At 36.0% G+C, this 15141-nt stretch overlaps 1 protein-coding gene across 2 annotated transcripts in view; it reads left to right on the plus strand.

The window, feature by feature from the left end:
- Positions 1-15141, plus strand: part of Ube4A (Ubiquitination factor E4A) — a 523714-nt gene that overhangs the window by 90869 nt on the left and 417704 nt on the right. For both annotated transcript variants that reach the window (XM_090376475.1, XM_090376476.1), the window contains exon 6: positions 10088-10223. In XM_090376475.1, coding sequence (XP_090232601.1) covers positions 10088-10223 — 136 coding nt within the window. The remainder of the gene's footprint in view (positions 1-10087; positions 10224-15141) is intronic.

A 15141-nucleotide genomic window follows, 5' to 3' on the forward strand; every position in this document is an offset into this window, starting at 1 on the left:
TAAATCAGAGATTCTTATAATTTGGGATTTTAATTTCCCAGATATTGACTGGAATTTGTGGGTTGGTCACTCACACACTAGCAAGGCTTTTGTGGATTTATTAGATGATTGTTTTCTACATCAGCATGTTTAGGAGGCAACTAGAGGGAGTAATACTCTTGATTTGATTATCAGTAGTGATTCTTCATGCATTAAGAATCTGCAGATAGAGGAACCACTAGGTGGCATGATCACAGTGTACTGAAGTGGAATTTACTCAAACAGGTAACTACCATTAGGGGTAAAGGAAAGGGTTATTGCTTTCATAAAGGCAACTGCGATGGTCTGAGACAGTATTTAAATTCTATACAGTGGGACGAACTGATGATGTTACCAACAGCAAATTCAAAATGGGAAGCATTCAAAGAACTTGTCTTGGAAGCTACTAGGCTTTACTAAGAAATATTGAGAAATTACTAAAATACTAAGAAATATACCAACTAAGAAATATTGTTCAACGTATAGCCCTAAATGGATGTCAGATGAACTAATGAGACATATGGCAGAGAATTGAAATGCATGGGATACATATAAATTAACACGTGACACAGAAGCCTATGATAGATATAAGTTGATCTGTAACCAAGTTACAAAGGAGGTTAGGCAGGCGAAGGCAGATTACGAGAAATCTTTGGCAAGGGATGCAAGGAGTTCTTTACTTATGTAAACTCTAGAAGCAAGGGGATGAATCAGATTGGTCCACTTGATATTGATGGTTGAACTGGTGATAATCCTGCTCAGGTAGCTAACAAATTAAATGAATATTTTGCATCGACATTCACACATGAGGAGTTATTCAGCGAGGATAATGCCAGAGGTGTATTCAACTCTGGCAGTAAGCTAGATAATCTTGTAATAACTGAGAGTAAAGAGGAGGAGAAATTGTTGAAGATAAACACAAGAAAGGCACCTGAGGTGGATGGGATCTATCCAGTTATATTCAAGGAGGCAGCAAAGGAAGTAAGCATACCGTTAGCCATAATTATGAGAGCTTCCTTGGACTCAGAGGAGGTACCCATAGACTAGAGATGTGCAAATGTGACCCCAATTCACAAAGGAGGATCAAAGGCTGACACAAGTAATTATAGACCTGTGAGTTTAACTTCTGTTCCAGAAAAATTAATGGAGGCACTGGTTAAAGAAGCACTGCAGGATCATCTAGACAAGACTTCAGTTATAGCTCGGACACACCATGGTTTTGTTAAGGGCAAGTCTTGTCTGACCAATTTAATTGGATACTCTGATGCAGTCACAAAAGAGTTGGATGCAGAATAACTTTGATATTATATACTTGGATCTTAGAAAGGCTTTTGATACTGTTGCACATGGAAGACTGCAGCACAAATTGATGCAGTGTGGCATTGGAGGCAAATTGCTGCTATGGATAAAGGGGTGGTTGAGGGGGAGAAGACAGAGAGTTGTAATCAATGGACACTGCTCATCGTGGACTAATGTTATTGGTGGAGTCCCTCATGGACTCCACTAATAACATTAGTGTTGGGACCATTATTGTTTTCTGTATTTATAAATGATATTAATGATGGTATATCAAGCTTAATGTCCAAGTTTGCAGATGATACAAAGGTTGGCATGGTTGTTAAGGATGCTACTTACGCTATGCTTTTGCAACAGGAGCTAGAAAGGTTGAGCAGATGGGCTGAGAGGTGGCAAATGAAGTTTAACATTGACAAATGTAAAGTACTACATCTAAGAAACAGCAACCCCAGAGCAATGTATCAACTCTGTGGTACTACAGTGACAGTGGTAGAGAATGAAAAGGACCTGGGGGAATTGTGCAGGCAGATATGAAGTTCTCTGAGCAGTGCAGACGGGCTGCAAGAGTAGCTCATGGTGTCTTATGAATGATATACAGGAATTTTTCTAGCAGGGATAATTAGGTGATTATTCCCTTGTATAAGGCAATGGTCAGGCCACACCTTGGGTACTGTATATAGGTCTGGAGGCCTCATTTCAAGAAGGATGTAGACCTGCTGGAACAAGTACAGAGAAGGGCAACAAGATTAGTGAATGGAACAAAGGGTTGCTCTTACGAAGAAAGGCTTAAGTTTTGCAAATTACAGTGTCTGGAGACTAGGCACCGGTGAGGTGATCTGATAGAGGTGTATGAAGCCTTGAATGGTTTGAGCATGCTCAATGCTGATGGGATTCTGCCTCTTGCTCAGAATAAACACCTGAGAGGGCATAAATTCAAATTGAGGAAAGACAGATGTAGGACAGATGTGTGGAAATTTGCCTTTAGCTAGCGGGTAGTTGGTTGGTGGAACAGACTTCTATTCCTTGTTGTGGAAGTTGCTAGCCTAAATAAATTTAAGGCTCAGCTGGACAGGTATTTCGAACGAACGGAGGGGTGAAGTGGAAGTTGTTGTTTTTTTTTTTTTTGGCTGATGCTGCATAAGCTTGCTTTCTTGCATCATATGCCTCTACTACTGCTAATGCTAATAACTATGACCCAGAACAATGGAAACGTTAATTTTTACCTACCTCCAAAAAACAAGGTTCATTTGTCTGCTAAGAAAGTCCCACTTCTTATAAGGAAAAGGAATTTATCTGATTCTCAGCAATGAATCTTCATGCATTAGCAATCTGCAGATAAAGGAATGAATAGGCATCAGTGATTACAGTGTATTGATGTGGGATTTACTTAAACATGTAACTGCTGTCAAGGGTAAAAAGAAGAGCTTTTGCTTTCTTAAAGGCAACTCAGTGATCTTAGACAGTTTTTAAATTCTTTTCATTGGAACAAACTGATGACATTACCACCTGAAAATTCTTAAATTGAAACATTTGGGGCAGTGGCATAGCAGGTTTTTCCTTGGGGGGGGGAACAAAGGTGACAAAATAGGCACCATACAAGGGATTATTTCAGAGCCATTTCGCATCAACAATGTTTTTCTAAGACCACATTCATTTTCAAGAGCGCATCTATTTAAGTTGTAATTTATATAATGTTGCTTTATTCAACACAAAAAATACGCTTTAGTTAAGGCTAACAAACACACACACATATATATATAAATTTATTTTTGTTTGAGAAATTTCCCTGTTACATTCAACACCAAAAAATAAATAAATAAATTTAAAAAAAAAAAAAAAAAAATAGCCTTGGCTTACAAAATGCATGTAATATGGGCATGCATGTAACATATCGGCAAGGTGCCTCCATAGCCAGGTGGACAGGAACGGCAGTGCGTAGCACATGCTTCTTGATTAGACCGGGGTTCGAGCCCGTGACCTACCATGGAATATTGTTCCTAAATATGGAGGATGCGGAAAGGTCAGGGAATGATCACTGCATATCCCAGGAGCAATATGGCCTTAGTTGCTAATGTTCCTAAAAAACAAACAACAAATCAGCAGTTAGAAGTTACAGTCTTGAGTCTTAATGAAATTTCTTGCATCTTGGTTTCATTGTCACAAAATGATCTGTCATGTTGCTTAGTCAACCTTGCTTGTTAGTTCCTTTTCACTGGAAAGTATAGTTAGTCCTGAGAATCTGTCTGCTGTCATAGTAGAGCACAAGTAATTCTTAATCAGTTTTAGATGGCTAAAAGATCTTTCTGCAGAAGTGCTGCTTTATGAGTATGGTGCAAAATATTTGATATAGTGTGGTTACATTTGGATGACTTGAGTTCAAATCATTGGTAATCATAAATTTCAACATAGTTGTGATGGTAAGTTCTCCAAAATTTGTTTCACTACTCATCATCTCTTTCATCAGGGCTCTAAAGGAAAAGTATGTTTTAACTGTTGTAAGAATGCCTTTGCCTCAGCAAGTTGCTGTTAATTTCTCTGTCAAATATTGGTTGCAGGGCAACAATAGCTGGTAAGCTTTGCACAACTGACTCTACCACAGATTTCCTGGATGCCCATCTAGTATCATATAGTTTCTTTAATGGTAATGCAAAAGACTCTAATTGGCTAAGTTGCTCCTCCCCAAACACAGATTGATGAGGCAAACTTCTAGAAAAATAAGTGTACAAGCTTTCTAGAGTTCTAAAGTACAACTGACTGCGAACATTGCAATTTACGGAGTCACCTAAGATGAGATTTAAATTATGAGCACAGCAATGCATATAAAGTTCATGAGGGACAATTTCTTTTACTCTTGTTTGAAGACCTCATACTTGACCAGCCATGGTGCTGGCTCCATTATATGCCTGGTCGTAACACATTGTGATTGATAGCCCTAGCTCATTTAATGCAGCAAGAAGAACACTAAAGAAGCTTTAGCACTTGCCCCAGGCAGTTCAAGAAATCGAACAAAGTGCTCCACAATATTACCTGTTTCTGTCACATATCGAAGTGATAAGGAAAACTGATTGGTCCTGCTTACATCAATGGTTGAGTAAACTATAACAGAAAAGTATTTGGCAACTTGGGCTTCATTCACTATCAGTTTTGTGATCTCAGCTGCCAGAGCAAGTATCAAATCGTTTTGTATATTTGGGCACAAATATGTTGTTTTGCTCACTTTGTAACATATACTGACTAAGTGATGTGTTACATTTAGCTGTTAGCTCGATGAGCTCTAAAAAATTCCCCTTGTTTGCATTTGGGCCACCGAAGCTTCTGTATTTCTGATGACCACGAAATGCTAAGCCTTGTTTCGCCAAAAACAGATTCACTCTGTTCTTTTCTGTTTCTTTCATCTCTGCTGTCGCAAGATTGGCAAAGACAGTTTGATCACGGAATAAGCAAACTTTTGTTAGAAAGAAATCCTTTTCTGCAGTATCACTTTTTTCATGTTTTTCAATTTGGTGTTACTCCCTTGGCAAAATTTTTACAACCAACTTTTGGGTTACCCGAAGGATCCAACCTGTTCGAGGAGTTTGTAAACAACCAGCAATAGAAGCAAAGCATAGAATTGGCTCTTCATGAATAGATAAGCCACTGCCTGGTACTTTCACAGCCACTTTTCTCATGCTTTTTTTGGATACCACTGTGGTATGAAATGGTGACCAGCTGCATCCTCTGGAAAATTTGTACAGAAACGCAGCGTTTCTGTACAAATCACAAATCTGCCCTACCATGGAATATTGTTCCCACATCTGGGGCAGTGCCCCCAAAACTCTCTCAGGCTTCTAGATTCTGTTCAGAAGAGGACAGTTAGGTAAATTAATGAATAATCTCCAACAGAGTCTCCCCACTCGCTGTCTCATAGACTTACTGTTTCTGCTGCCTTTTCTACAGATACTTCCATGGGTACTGTTCTTCTGAATTGGCTTCTATAATTCCTGCTCTCTCTTTCAAAACAGTCCAAACATGTGCCACCACCAGCCAACATCCATTCACTGTCCAACTTCAAACTCACAGAACCAACTTTTCATCTTCCTCGTTTATTCATTCAACTGCCGTTTTCTGAAACAACCTTCCTTCATACATATTTCCTGAAAATTAGTCTACAGAAGTTCAAGTCTAATGTCATAAAATATCTTCTTTCATCTTCTCAACCTCCAACCTAAACACGGTACTAAGTACTATAGGTTCAAATAACTCTCGTATTTGCGGTTCTCATAAAAAAAAAAAAAAAAAATTTAAGTAAAGGACTGCCTGTAGTTTTTCTAAATTGTGTTTCAGGCAAATTAAAATTTTTAGCATTTAGCATTATCTTCTTTGAATTTTAATGCTGCTGATTTTAAAAAACTGAAAAATTTTAGCATTTAGCATCTTTTCTTTTTAACCTTTACGCTGCTTAATTTCATTTAGCATCATACCTTTTTTGATGCTAACTTGATAAAAAAAAATGCTAAATTTAGCATTGAAAGACAACTGCTTGTAATGCAAACGTTTTAGTGTCTCTTTGTAATATGGTCTATTTCCCTGTCAAGAAATTGTGCACCCTTCCATAGATGCCATTTAAGGCAAAAATGTTGCAGGGGGAGCAAATGCACCCCCCTAGGTATGCTACTGATTTGGGAAAGTAATCATAGAAGCTACTTAGCTTTTTATATTAACTAAAAGATATTGTTCATGATTTAGACCTAAATGGATGTAAGATGAACAGGTGAGACTAGTGTCAAAGAAGAAAAGTGCATGGGTTGATTATAAATTATCAGTGGACATAGAAATATACAGTAAGTACAAATTAGTCTGCAGGCAAGTATTAAGGGATTGGAAAATTTTGGTCAAGAACAAAACACGAAAATTTTGGTCAAGAACGTAGAGAAAAACAGTGCTTTTTTTGTAAAAAAAATAAGTGCTGGTACTCATCAAGAAAAATTGAAAATTAAAAGGATATGAAAAGTACTAATTTTTTTGTTCCTGATATTGTTACTTTAGTAGTAATGTTTTTGGAATAAGAATAATAAATTTAGTATATTAACACTGTTTATTAAGCATAAATTTATTATTAAATGTATATAAAAAAATAAGTAAAATGTGAGTAAAATAAGTAAATAAATCGGCCAACTACTGAGTGCCAGGCACTCAGGATGAAGGGTCTGTAGTCACAAATGGCTGTTGTTTGTTGTTGTTTTGGTTTTTTTTAGGAGCATTAGCAACTAAGGCCATATTGCTCCTGGGATATGCGGTGGTCATTCTCTGATCTTTCCGCATCCTCCGTATTTGGTGGTCACTGGCTTGAACCCCGGTCTAATCAAGAAGCATGTGCTATGCGCTGCTGCTCCTGCCCACCTGTCTATGGAGGCACCTCGAATGGTCATTAGTGTAGTATCTCAAATAGAGGGCATTATGATAACTGAAGAAAGTTTCTAATACTCTGGATTGGCCTGAAACTGAAGAACTAATGAAAACGTTGTCTGTTTGAGTCTTTCCAGTTGTTGTGAATGACAAGAGTGGGAGAAGCGACTCTGACTTCTTCCTGGAGAGGCAATTAAAGTCTTGGGGGAGAAGCGACTGGCAGGTGAGGGCCGTGCAAGACTCCGTGCAGGTGCCTCCCCACCACCACTGCTTCAACACTGGCTCTCTGAGTACCTCCTAGCCAGGACAGCTCCAGCTTTCAAAATTGTTAAAAAATATTTCTCGTTGCAAAATTTATAAATGACCTTTATAGAATTATTAACTAACTGTTTAGCAACCTTTTTGTCACCAAAAGGAGAGTTACTTAGTACAAAGAATCGGAGTGCAATAAAAAATTGCTTTTTTAATTTTAACACCAAAAGTAAATGACAGATTTCAATCGGAATAATTTTTCCTTGATAAGCGTCAAATATTGCATAGCTAATGTGATTTTTAAATTTTTAGCTCCCTTAACGATGGAAATAGAGGGGGGAACACGAAAATTTCTCAAATTTTCCTGTCTGGTGCCGCCATTTTTAATTTTAAAAATGTTTTAAAATCATATTTTAAACCTTCTAATCAAGCTCTTTCCAACGGTGTATAATAAGCTATAGGTTGTTGGCATTTTATGTCTCCCTCACATTTACCCCCCATTTCTCAGACAAATTTTTGTCAACAATGATCAATATGGCATTATGTTGGCCCAAATGATGTACAAACACATGCAAAATTTCAAGTCAATAGGTTGAGTGGTTCCAGAGATATAATGCTGTGACAGACGGACAGACAACCAAGTGGTGACATTATAAGGGTCCTTCGTTAGACTACAGACCCTAAAAATAATAAGTAAAAATAAATAAGTAAAAATAATTTCATAATAAAATTTTTGTAGACTATTCCAAATTTTTATTAAGTTTTCATTCAACACCCTATGCCGACTTCTTTTCTTCTTTGTGTGTCTCTTGCCGAATGGTGTTTCCGAAGCAGCTATGAATTTTGCTGGATTGAAGCGGGTCAGCGGTGGGCCTACAATTTTAAGAAACAGTAGTGAAGAAACTGTTTTTGTCATTACGAAGCTCTGGTTGGGCTGGCGTTCAGATTCATTTATGAAAATCCTCATTCACATTTACTCGATGAATTTGGTATCGTACTCAGAGCGTTCATCAAATGCTTCAATTCTTCCAAAACCATCCTTTCTATTAGGTATTTCTGAAATCCATGAATTGTGTCTCTTTCATTTAACTGTAACCTGATTGACAATTTTTTAACTTCATTCTCACCAAATGCCAACATTTTGTGTTTAGAAGGATTAATACCCTCGTTGTCCTCGTTTTCCTTCTCTCGTTATTGGTATTGTCACTAGTTGTTAAATTCGAATTTTTTCTTTTCTTTTCTTTTCTTTTTTTTTTTTTTTGAAATTGTCCAAAATGTCAGTGTCATTGGGATATTCAGGTACTGTGACCATATAGAAAAATGAGGATAATGCGCTTCCGCAAAACTACAGATTATTTGTCGGGGTAAAAGAAAATCACTCCCTCCTAATTCTCGAATAGGGTTCTTACAGTTGATTCACAGCGGTGTCCAACCTATGGCCTGCCCGGAAAGTGAACTAAAACAGCATTTTAAATTTTGTTAATTATCAAAAAAATTCTCATTTAATGTTTTGTTCAGTAAATGTAATTGTGTATGTACTTAATAAAATATCTGAATATTTTCAATTTCACCTTTACATGCAACAAGATATGGAAAATGTAACACACTAAAGAAATCTAACTTTGAATTTTTTTTGAATATGGCCCCTGTACTGGAAAAGGTTGGACACCACTGCAGTAGAAGGTGGGCCAGAGCCCATTGGGAATACCCCTTGATCTGCCAGCTCACTCTTCACCAGAGTGACTTCTCCATATGTGGGACAGGTGGTCGGATAGGTTTTTACCACGTACCACTAAGTTGTAGAATGCTTTAGCTCTCTTAATTCACGCAGCAGCAGCACTAATTGCCTAAATTGCCGAGTTAATTCTCTTCTAATCCGTTCACTATATGAAATTTTTCTCGCTCAGCGGAAACTATTTTAAATAAATTTTAAATCAAAATAATTAAACAGATGTCCGACTGAGTAATTTAGAATTATAAAAATGGTTATACAGTTTTATATGGAAAATATCTTAAACAATAGAGAGTGAAAAATGCAAATTTAGTTAAATAACTTTAAGCTTATTTGAATAGTAGGTAAACATGTGAAAAAAAATTTACAGAATATTACAAATTTCGAAGTGTACTGCATCCAAATGTCACACGTCATTGTGAATAAAGGTGCTGGTAGGCCGTACCATTGCGTACTGTCCCAAAAAAAGCTCTGGAGAAAAGTATAAAGAATCTAAGAATTTTCTACTTGTATTAACCCTAGAAATAAAGAGATGAACCACATTGGCTCATTAAGTATGAATTGGCATAAATATTGATGATCCTCTTCAGGTTACTAACAATCTGAATAAATATTTTGTATCTAATGGGGATATCAGAAGTATATCAAGTTATAATTGGGAGCTAAATGATTTTGTGATAACTGAGAAGAAATAGGTAGAGAAATTATTCAAGCTAAAATTGAATAAGGTACCTCGGGCTGACAGAATCTACCCAATTCTATTAATTTTTTTTTATATTAAAAATTTTGTGTGTTATTTGCGATTGCTGTTTATGGCTAATGAAAAATTATCATTTTAAGAAAGGTTTCCTGATCCATAATTTTTTTCATTAACATATTTTATTTTCAGTGAACATTAATAAATAATCTCCTGTTGCCTTTCAGTTTAGCTTCAAAGCCATCTTGGAAATATTTTATTTGATGTCATTTTCCTTCTAGGAAAATACTTTGCCTCAACAGGTGGCTTTGGAACTGAGCTAAAACTGTAATGGGATGTAAATTACAGGTTAGTGTAAAATAATCTTTTCAGTGTATTATGTTTCTTAGACCTATATCTATTTGCTACTCCTTTGTTACTGGTATTCTAAAATGTAGATAAATGTTTATTAGGACCACATTAAACTTACTGTTAGTTATTATTTTAATGTAATTTAAAAAAGATTAAAATGATTTTTAAGAATTATTTTGTGGTTTATTGAATACTGCAGGAAGTATGTGAAACTATGAATTGGTGGATGCCAACTTTCTTAGGGATTATGACTGATTTCATAATTAATGAGAAATTCAATGCTATGAATGAGCAATCATATGTGTATATACACTGTTGTGTGTCACATCAAATATAGTTTGTTGATTTATTTATAGGGAAATATATCTGAAACATTTCAGACAGTTATAATAACCCAGACTGCAAATGTATTTTGCCATCCTGAAATTTTTCCTGGAGTAAATCCCAACATTCAGCTTGTGGATCTTTTGATAGAATATACTGAAGAAGAAAGTAAGATCTAGATTTTTCCATAAAAATTTCTTAAATATGATTATGACTGATTCTTAATATCTTTTTATTATCATGTTTTGTATGAAAACATAATGCTGTCATTACTGGAAACTTAATTTGATGGGTTGCAGTGGGAGAAGCCCTTGTTATTAGTTTCTTTGTTACTGTACTAAATTCATAGTAGACTTGAAGTAGAGATTATTTTGATCTTTGTAACAAGATAGTCACATTTAAATAATAAACACCACTTGCTTAGAGCATTTTTGTTTGCAGTCTGATCCAGACCAAATTTACAGTATACTTTGGGCATTAAGATTTTTTTTTTTTTTTTTTTTTGATCAACTACTTTGAAGAAAAGTGGCTGCCACTCAGATGATAAGTACCACATTTTGGTTACAGTGGGTGGGTATTGTGATTAAAAAGACTTTTTTTAGGCAACCATGTCTCAATTTAAATAAATGGATTTAGATGTGTGAATACATCTAGCCATGGAGGTTAAAAGTGTTCACAGCTTTATCGTAGCTGGTCTATTGACATTGATATATACCAGAACAACACAGATAATAATAATAATAATAATAATAATAATAATAATAATAATAATAGGATATGATATTTTGTGACATTGTACGAACTCTATCTTCCATTCTGCATGTCTATGTATATTATCCCAGAAACAACTGTACATTTATTTATTTTAACATAAAATATACACAACAGGCATGCACCCAGTTAAAGTGTATAACAGAACAGAAAAAAAATTGTACAAAAAACGTAAAAATAAATAGTAGAATAATACACTTTGTACACTGAAAGTTCATTTAATATACAATGTAAAAACAGGGAAAGTCCAATTCAAGGAAATAAAAAAGGTATTCATGACCAAGTCCAGTGACTGCAGGAGACATCGTCATACACACATGAATTAATGAGGACATCTTTAACCCTGAACTCTTCCATCAGGAAGCCAACGTGCTCCAGATAGTTCTGTGAAACTCTTTTCTGTCCACAGCCATATGGCTGTGGACAGAAAAGATCAAACACTTGTTCATGAGTGCCAGTGTTCTTTTAAAGAAGAAGTTCCTGGATATCTCTAATCTAGAGTTACTGATGTGGAATGTAGTCTTATGTCTAGTAGCCACCACTGGAGCATGAAAATCAATATGGCATAGAAGATCCGGCAGGTAGGTTGAACCAGTGAAGATATGGTAAAACAGTTTTAGATCAAGGACAGTATGCTCAGTTTCCAAAGATTGAAGTTTGAAGTAAGAACAGAGATTCAGGTAGAAAATTCAGTGGTAAAACATGGGATTACATCTGGAAAGATAGTGGATGAATTTCATTTGCAGCAATTCTATTTGCTGTATCAAATATGCATAGTGTGGGTTCCAAATAGAAGAAGCGAACTCCAGTATAGGAAGTACAGTTTCTTTGACTAGGAGCACAGAAAACTGAGGACCTTTAAATCTGTATGTCTGCTATTTATTGAAGTCAATTTGTTTATTAGCTTGGTTTTATATATTTCGAATATGTTTATCAAACCCACATCCAGCAGTAAAATTAACTCCCAGATTTTTAGCTTCGGCAACTCTGGAATTCTGAATTTCCTTGATGTAATATTGGTTAACTGAAATCTTAGTTTTCCTCGAAACCACAAAGAAAATAGAGCTGCATTTCCTAGGATTAACTTCCAGACCATTCAAAGCAACCCTATTAGTGAAAGAGTTGAGTGCAGCTTAGGTTAACTGCATCATCTTGACTTTTGATACATGAGTATAGTTGACATCATCTTGACTGTTGATATGTGAGTATTTAATAAAAAGATAATTCTTATCATATTAAATACCATATACTTTTACAGTGTAAAATTATTTTTTACATTATATCACAATGTATTTTTATATGTATCCTTAGTTTTTCACACCCCCACACACCTTGTTTGTTTGGGGAATAGTTTTTCTCTCCCTCTATATGAACAAATTTTATTTTTACAGTTTTTATAGTATTATCAATCATAAAACTATTGTTTGCCATAAATTTCTTGTGTTATTTGTTTTTTTAATTACTGCTTTTACAATATTTTATTTTTGCAGTCTATAATATTGACTAGACCGGTGGTTCGCGAACCCCTGAGGGTTCACGAAAGTGTTCCAGGGGATTCACACTAAAATTTCTATAATGGCATCTGTTTAGATTTACATAGGTAAATTGTTGTAAACTACAAAATATAACTAATAATAAACAATAAAGTAAAATCAAATAAATATAAAGTAAAGAATTGCCAAAGAAAGAAACCACATCTCCCACAATTCCTTATAATTAATTTACTATCTTACAGTATATCATGTTAAATAAATGTTTTCCATACTAATTTTTTTTTTGATTCTCAAGGACCACTGTTATGTACAGGTACTTTTTTTTTTTTTAGAATCTATAGTACTTAGTATCATGCATGGGTTTAAGGTTGAAAAGTTGAAAGAAGATACTTGTTGACGTTAGACTTGAACTTCTGTTGATTGTAATTTTCAGGAAATACGCATGAAGGAAGGTTGTTCCAGAAAACGGCAGTTGAATGAATAAACGAGAAAGATGAAAACTTGGTTCTGTGAGTTTGAAGTTGGACAGTAAATGGATGTTGGCTGGTGGCAGCATGTGTTCGGATTGCTTTGAAAGAGAGAGCGGGAATTATAGAAGCCAATTCAGAAGAACAGTGCCCATGGAAGTATCTATAGAAAGGTCTATGAAACAGAGAGTGGAGAGACTGTTATAGATGAGACTGTTGAGTGGTAGCATGGTGGTATCGTCACCGTCCTCCCCACACAGGGTGGCAAAGGCATGGATTCGAATCCCGTCGATGACGCGAGGAATTTTAATGGGCTTTTTTCACTCCGTGGCTCAGTTAGTTGGTTTCAGACACAATAAATATATGGGTAGATGTAATCATTTTTTTTTTTTTTTTTGTTCTTAGAGATGAGACATTAATTAACCTAACTGCCCTCATTTGAATGGAATCTAGAAGCCTGAGAGAGGTTTTGGGGGCACTGTCCCAGATGCAAGAACAATATTCCGTGGTAGGCCAGATTTGCGATTTCTACAGAGTCAACAACAGTTTGGAAGGAAAGTAATGCCAAGAGAAAACCAAGTTTTTTAGATGCAGAGGAAGCAATATTTCTAATGTGCTTTATGCCAGGAGAGGTTAGAAGTCAGGGTAATTCCCAAGATCTTGCCTAGAAATTGAAACGTCATCGAAGATAAATATTGGAGCAGAAGAATCCTTTTTGCAAGATATAAGATAAGACTGAGTTTTAGAGAAGAAACAATTGATGAGAATGACTATATTGAAACAGAAGACAAGGTGGAAGAGGACGCTGAAGGCCCAACAATTACAAGGAGTGAATTTGAATTAGCATTAAGTCAATTAAGGAACAAGAAAGCAGCAGGACCAGACAATGTCCAGGCGGAGCAACTCAAGAATATGGGAGGAGACATGAAAGATAGACTTTATCTTTCAAAAAATACAAAAGATACAAAAAATCTATGAAAATGGTGAAATCCCAGATGACTTTAATAAAAGCAGAACAATCACTCTTCCAAAGAAAGGAAATGCTAATGACTGTGCCAATTACAGGACTATAACCCTACTGTCCCATGCATCCAAAATCATCTTGAATGTAGTGAACAACAGGATCAAGAAAAGAATAGAAAAGGTCATCGATCAAGATCAGTTTGGCTTCAGAACTGGATGTGGGACAAGGGAGGTGCTTCTAGCAATGAGCAGAATTCTTGAAAGAAGAATGCAAATGAATAGGAGAACATACATTGCTTTTGTTGATATACAAAAAGCCTTTGATAACGTAAATTGGAAGAAGTTGTTCAGAATCATGAAAAACTTTGGCCTGGACTGGAGAGACAGAAGGCTTATCCTGCATCTGTACAAGACACAACTTACTGAAATAGATATTAATGGTACTATAAAGGAAGCAAGGATTAGGAGAGGTGTGAGGTGGCAGCTACTCACGATGGCGGCAAAAAGACAATCTAAATTTTTAGGACACACCCTAAGACATAACAAATTTTTAGTGAATATCTCACCAAGGAAGAAAATTTTGGAAAACCTAATGAGGAAAATGAACTTTAGGGGATATGAGGAAACGAAACATTCAGCAGTAGACAGAGATCTATGATTACAGTGACAAGGCAAAGCCTTTAGAGTTTGATGATGATGATGATTGAGTTTGAGAAGGATTAAAATTAAGTTAACTTTGCCCCATTGGAGAATTACCTGGAGATCAGCATTTAAGGAAATGGTAGTGGATATTTGAGAAGTTCAAGTTTGAGCAGAGCAAGGTTTCTCAAACTGGAACGTGGGATGCAATGTGCTATCGCCAGCAAAACTATGGATAGGATTTCTGGTCAATGGAAGAAGGTCATTAATATACAAGAGGAAAACAGTGGGAGAAAGAACTGAATCTTGGGGAACACCTGCTTTAGTGGAGAAGTTAGAAGACAGAGAGCAATCTACCATTAACTAGTGAGCGGTCAGAGATAAAACTGGATAATCAATTACAAAAAACGCTTGGCAAACCATAGGATGGAAACTTATTTAGAAGACGTTTATGCGCCTTCATAGCCGGGTGGGCAGGAGCAGCAGTGCGTAGGACATGCTTCTTGTTTAGGCCGGTGTTCGAGCCCATGACCACCAAATATGGAGGATGCTGAAAGGTCAGAGAATGACCACCCCGGAGCAATATGGCCTTAGTTGTTAATGCTCCTAAAACCCAAATAACAAACAAACAAGACGTTTATGCCAAACAGGAACGAAAACTTTGGAGATGTCAAGAGCAACTGCTTGTGTTTCACCAAGCTTTTCCGTTGAATTTGTCTATAGATGGGTAACATAACCCAGAATATCACCAGT

This window comes from Mastigoproctus giganteus, chromosome 6 (assembly GCF_048544385.1).
Source record: "Mastigoproctus giganteus isolate SK-2022 chromosome 6, ASM4854438v1, whole genome shotgun sequence".
Lineage (NCBI taxonomy): Eukaryota > Metazoa > Arthropoda > Arachnida > Uropygi > Thelyphonidae > Mastigoproctus > Mastigoproctus giganteus.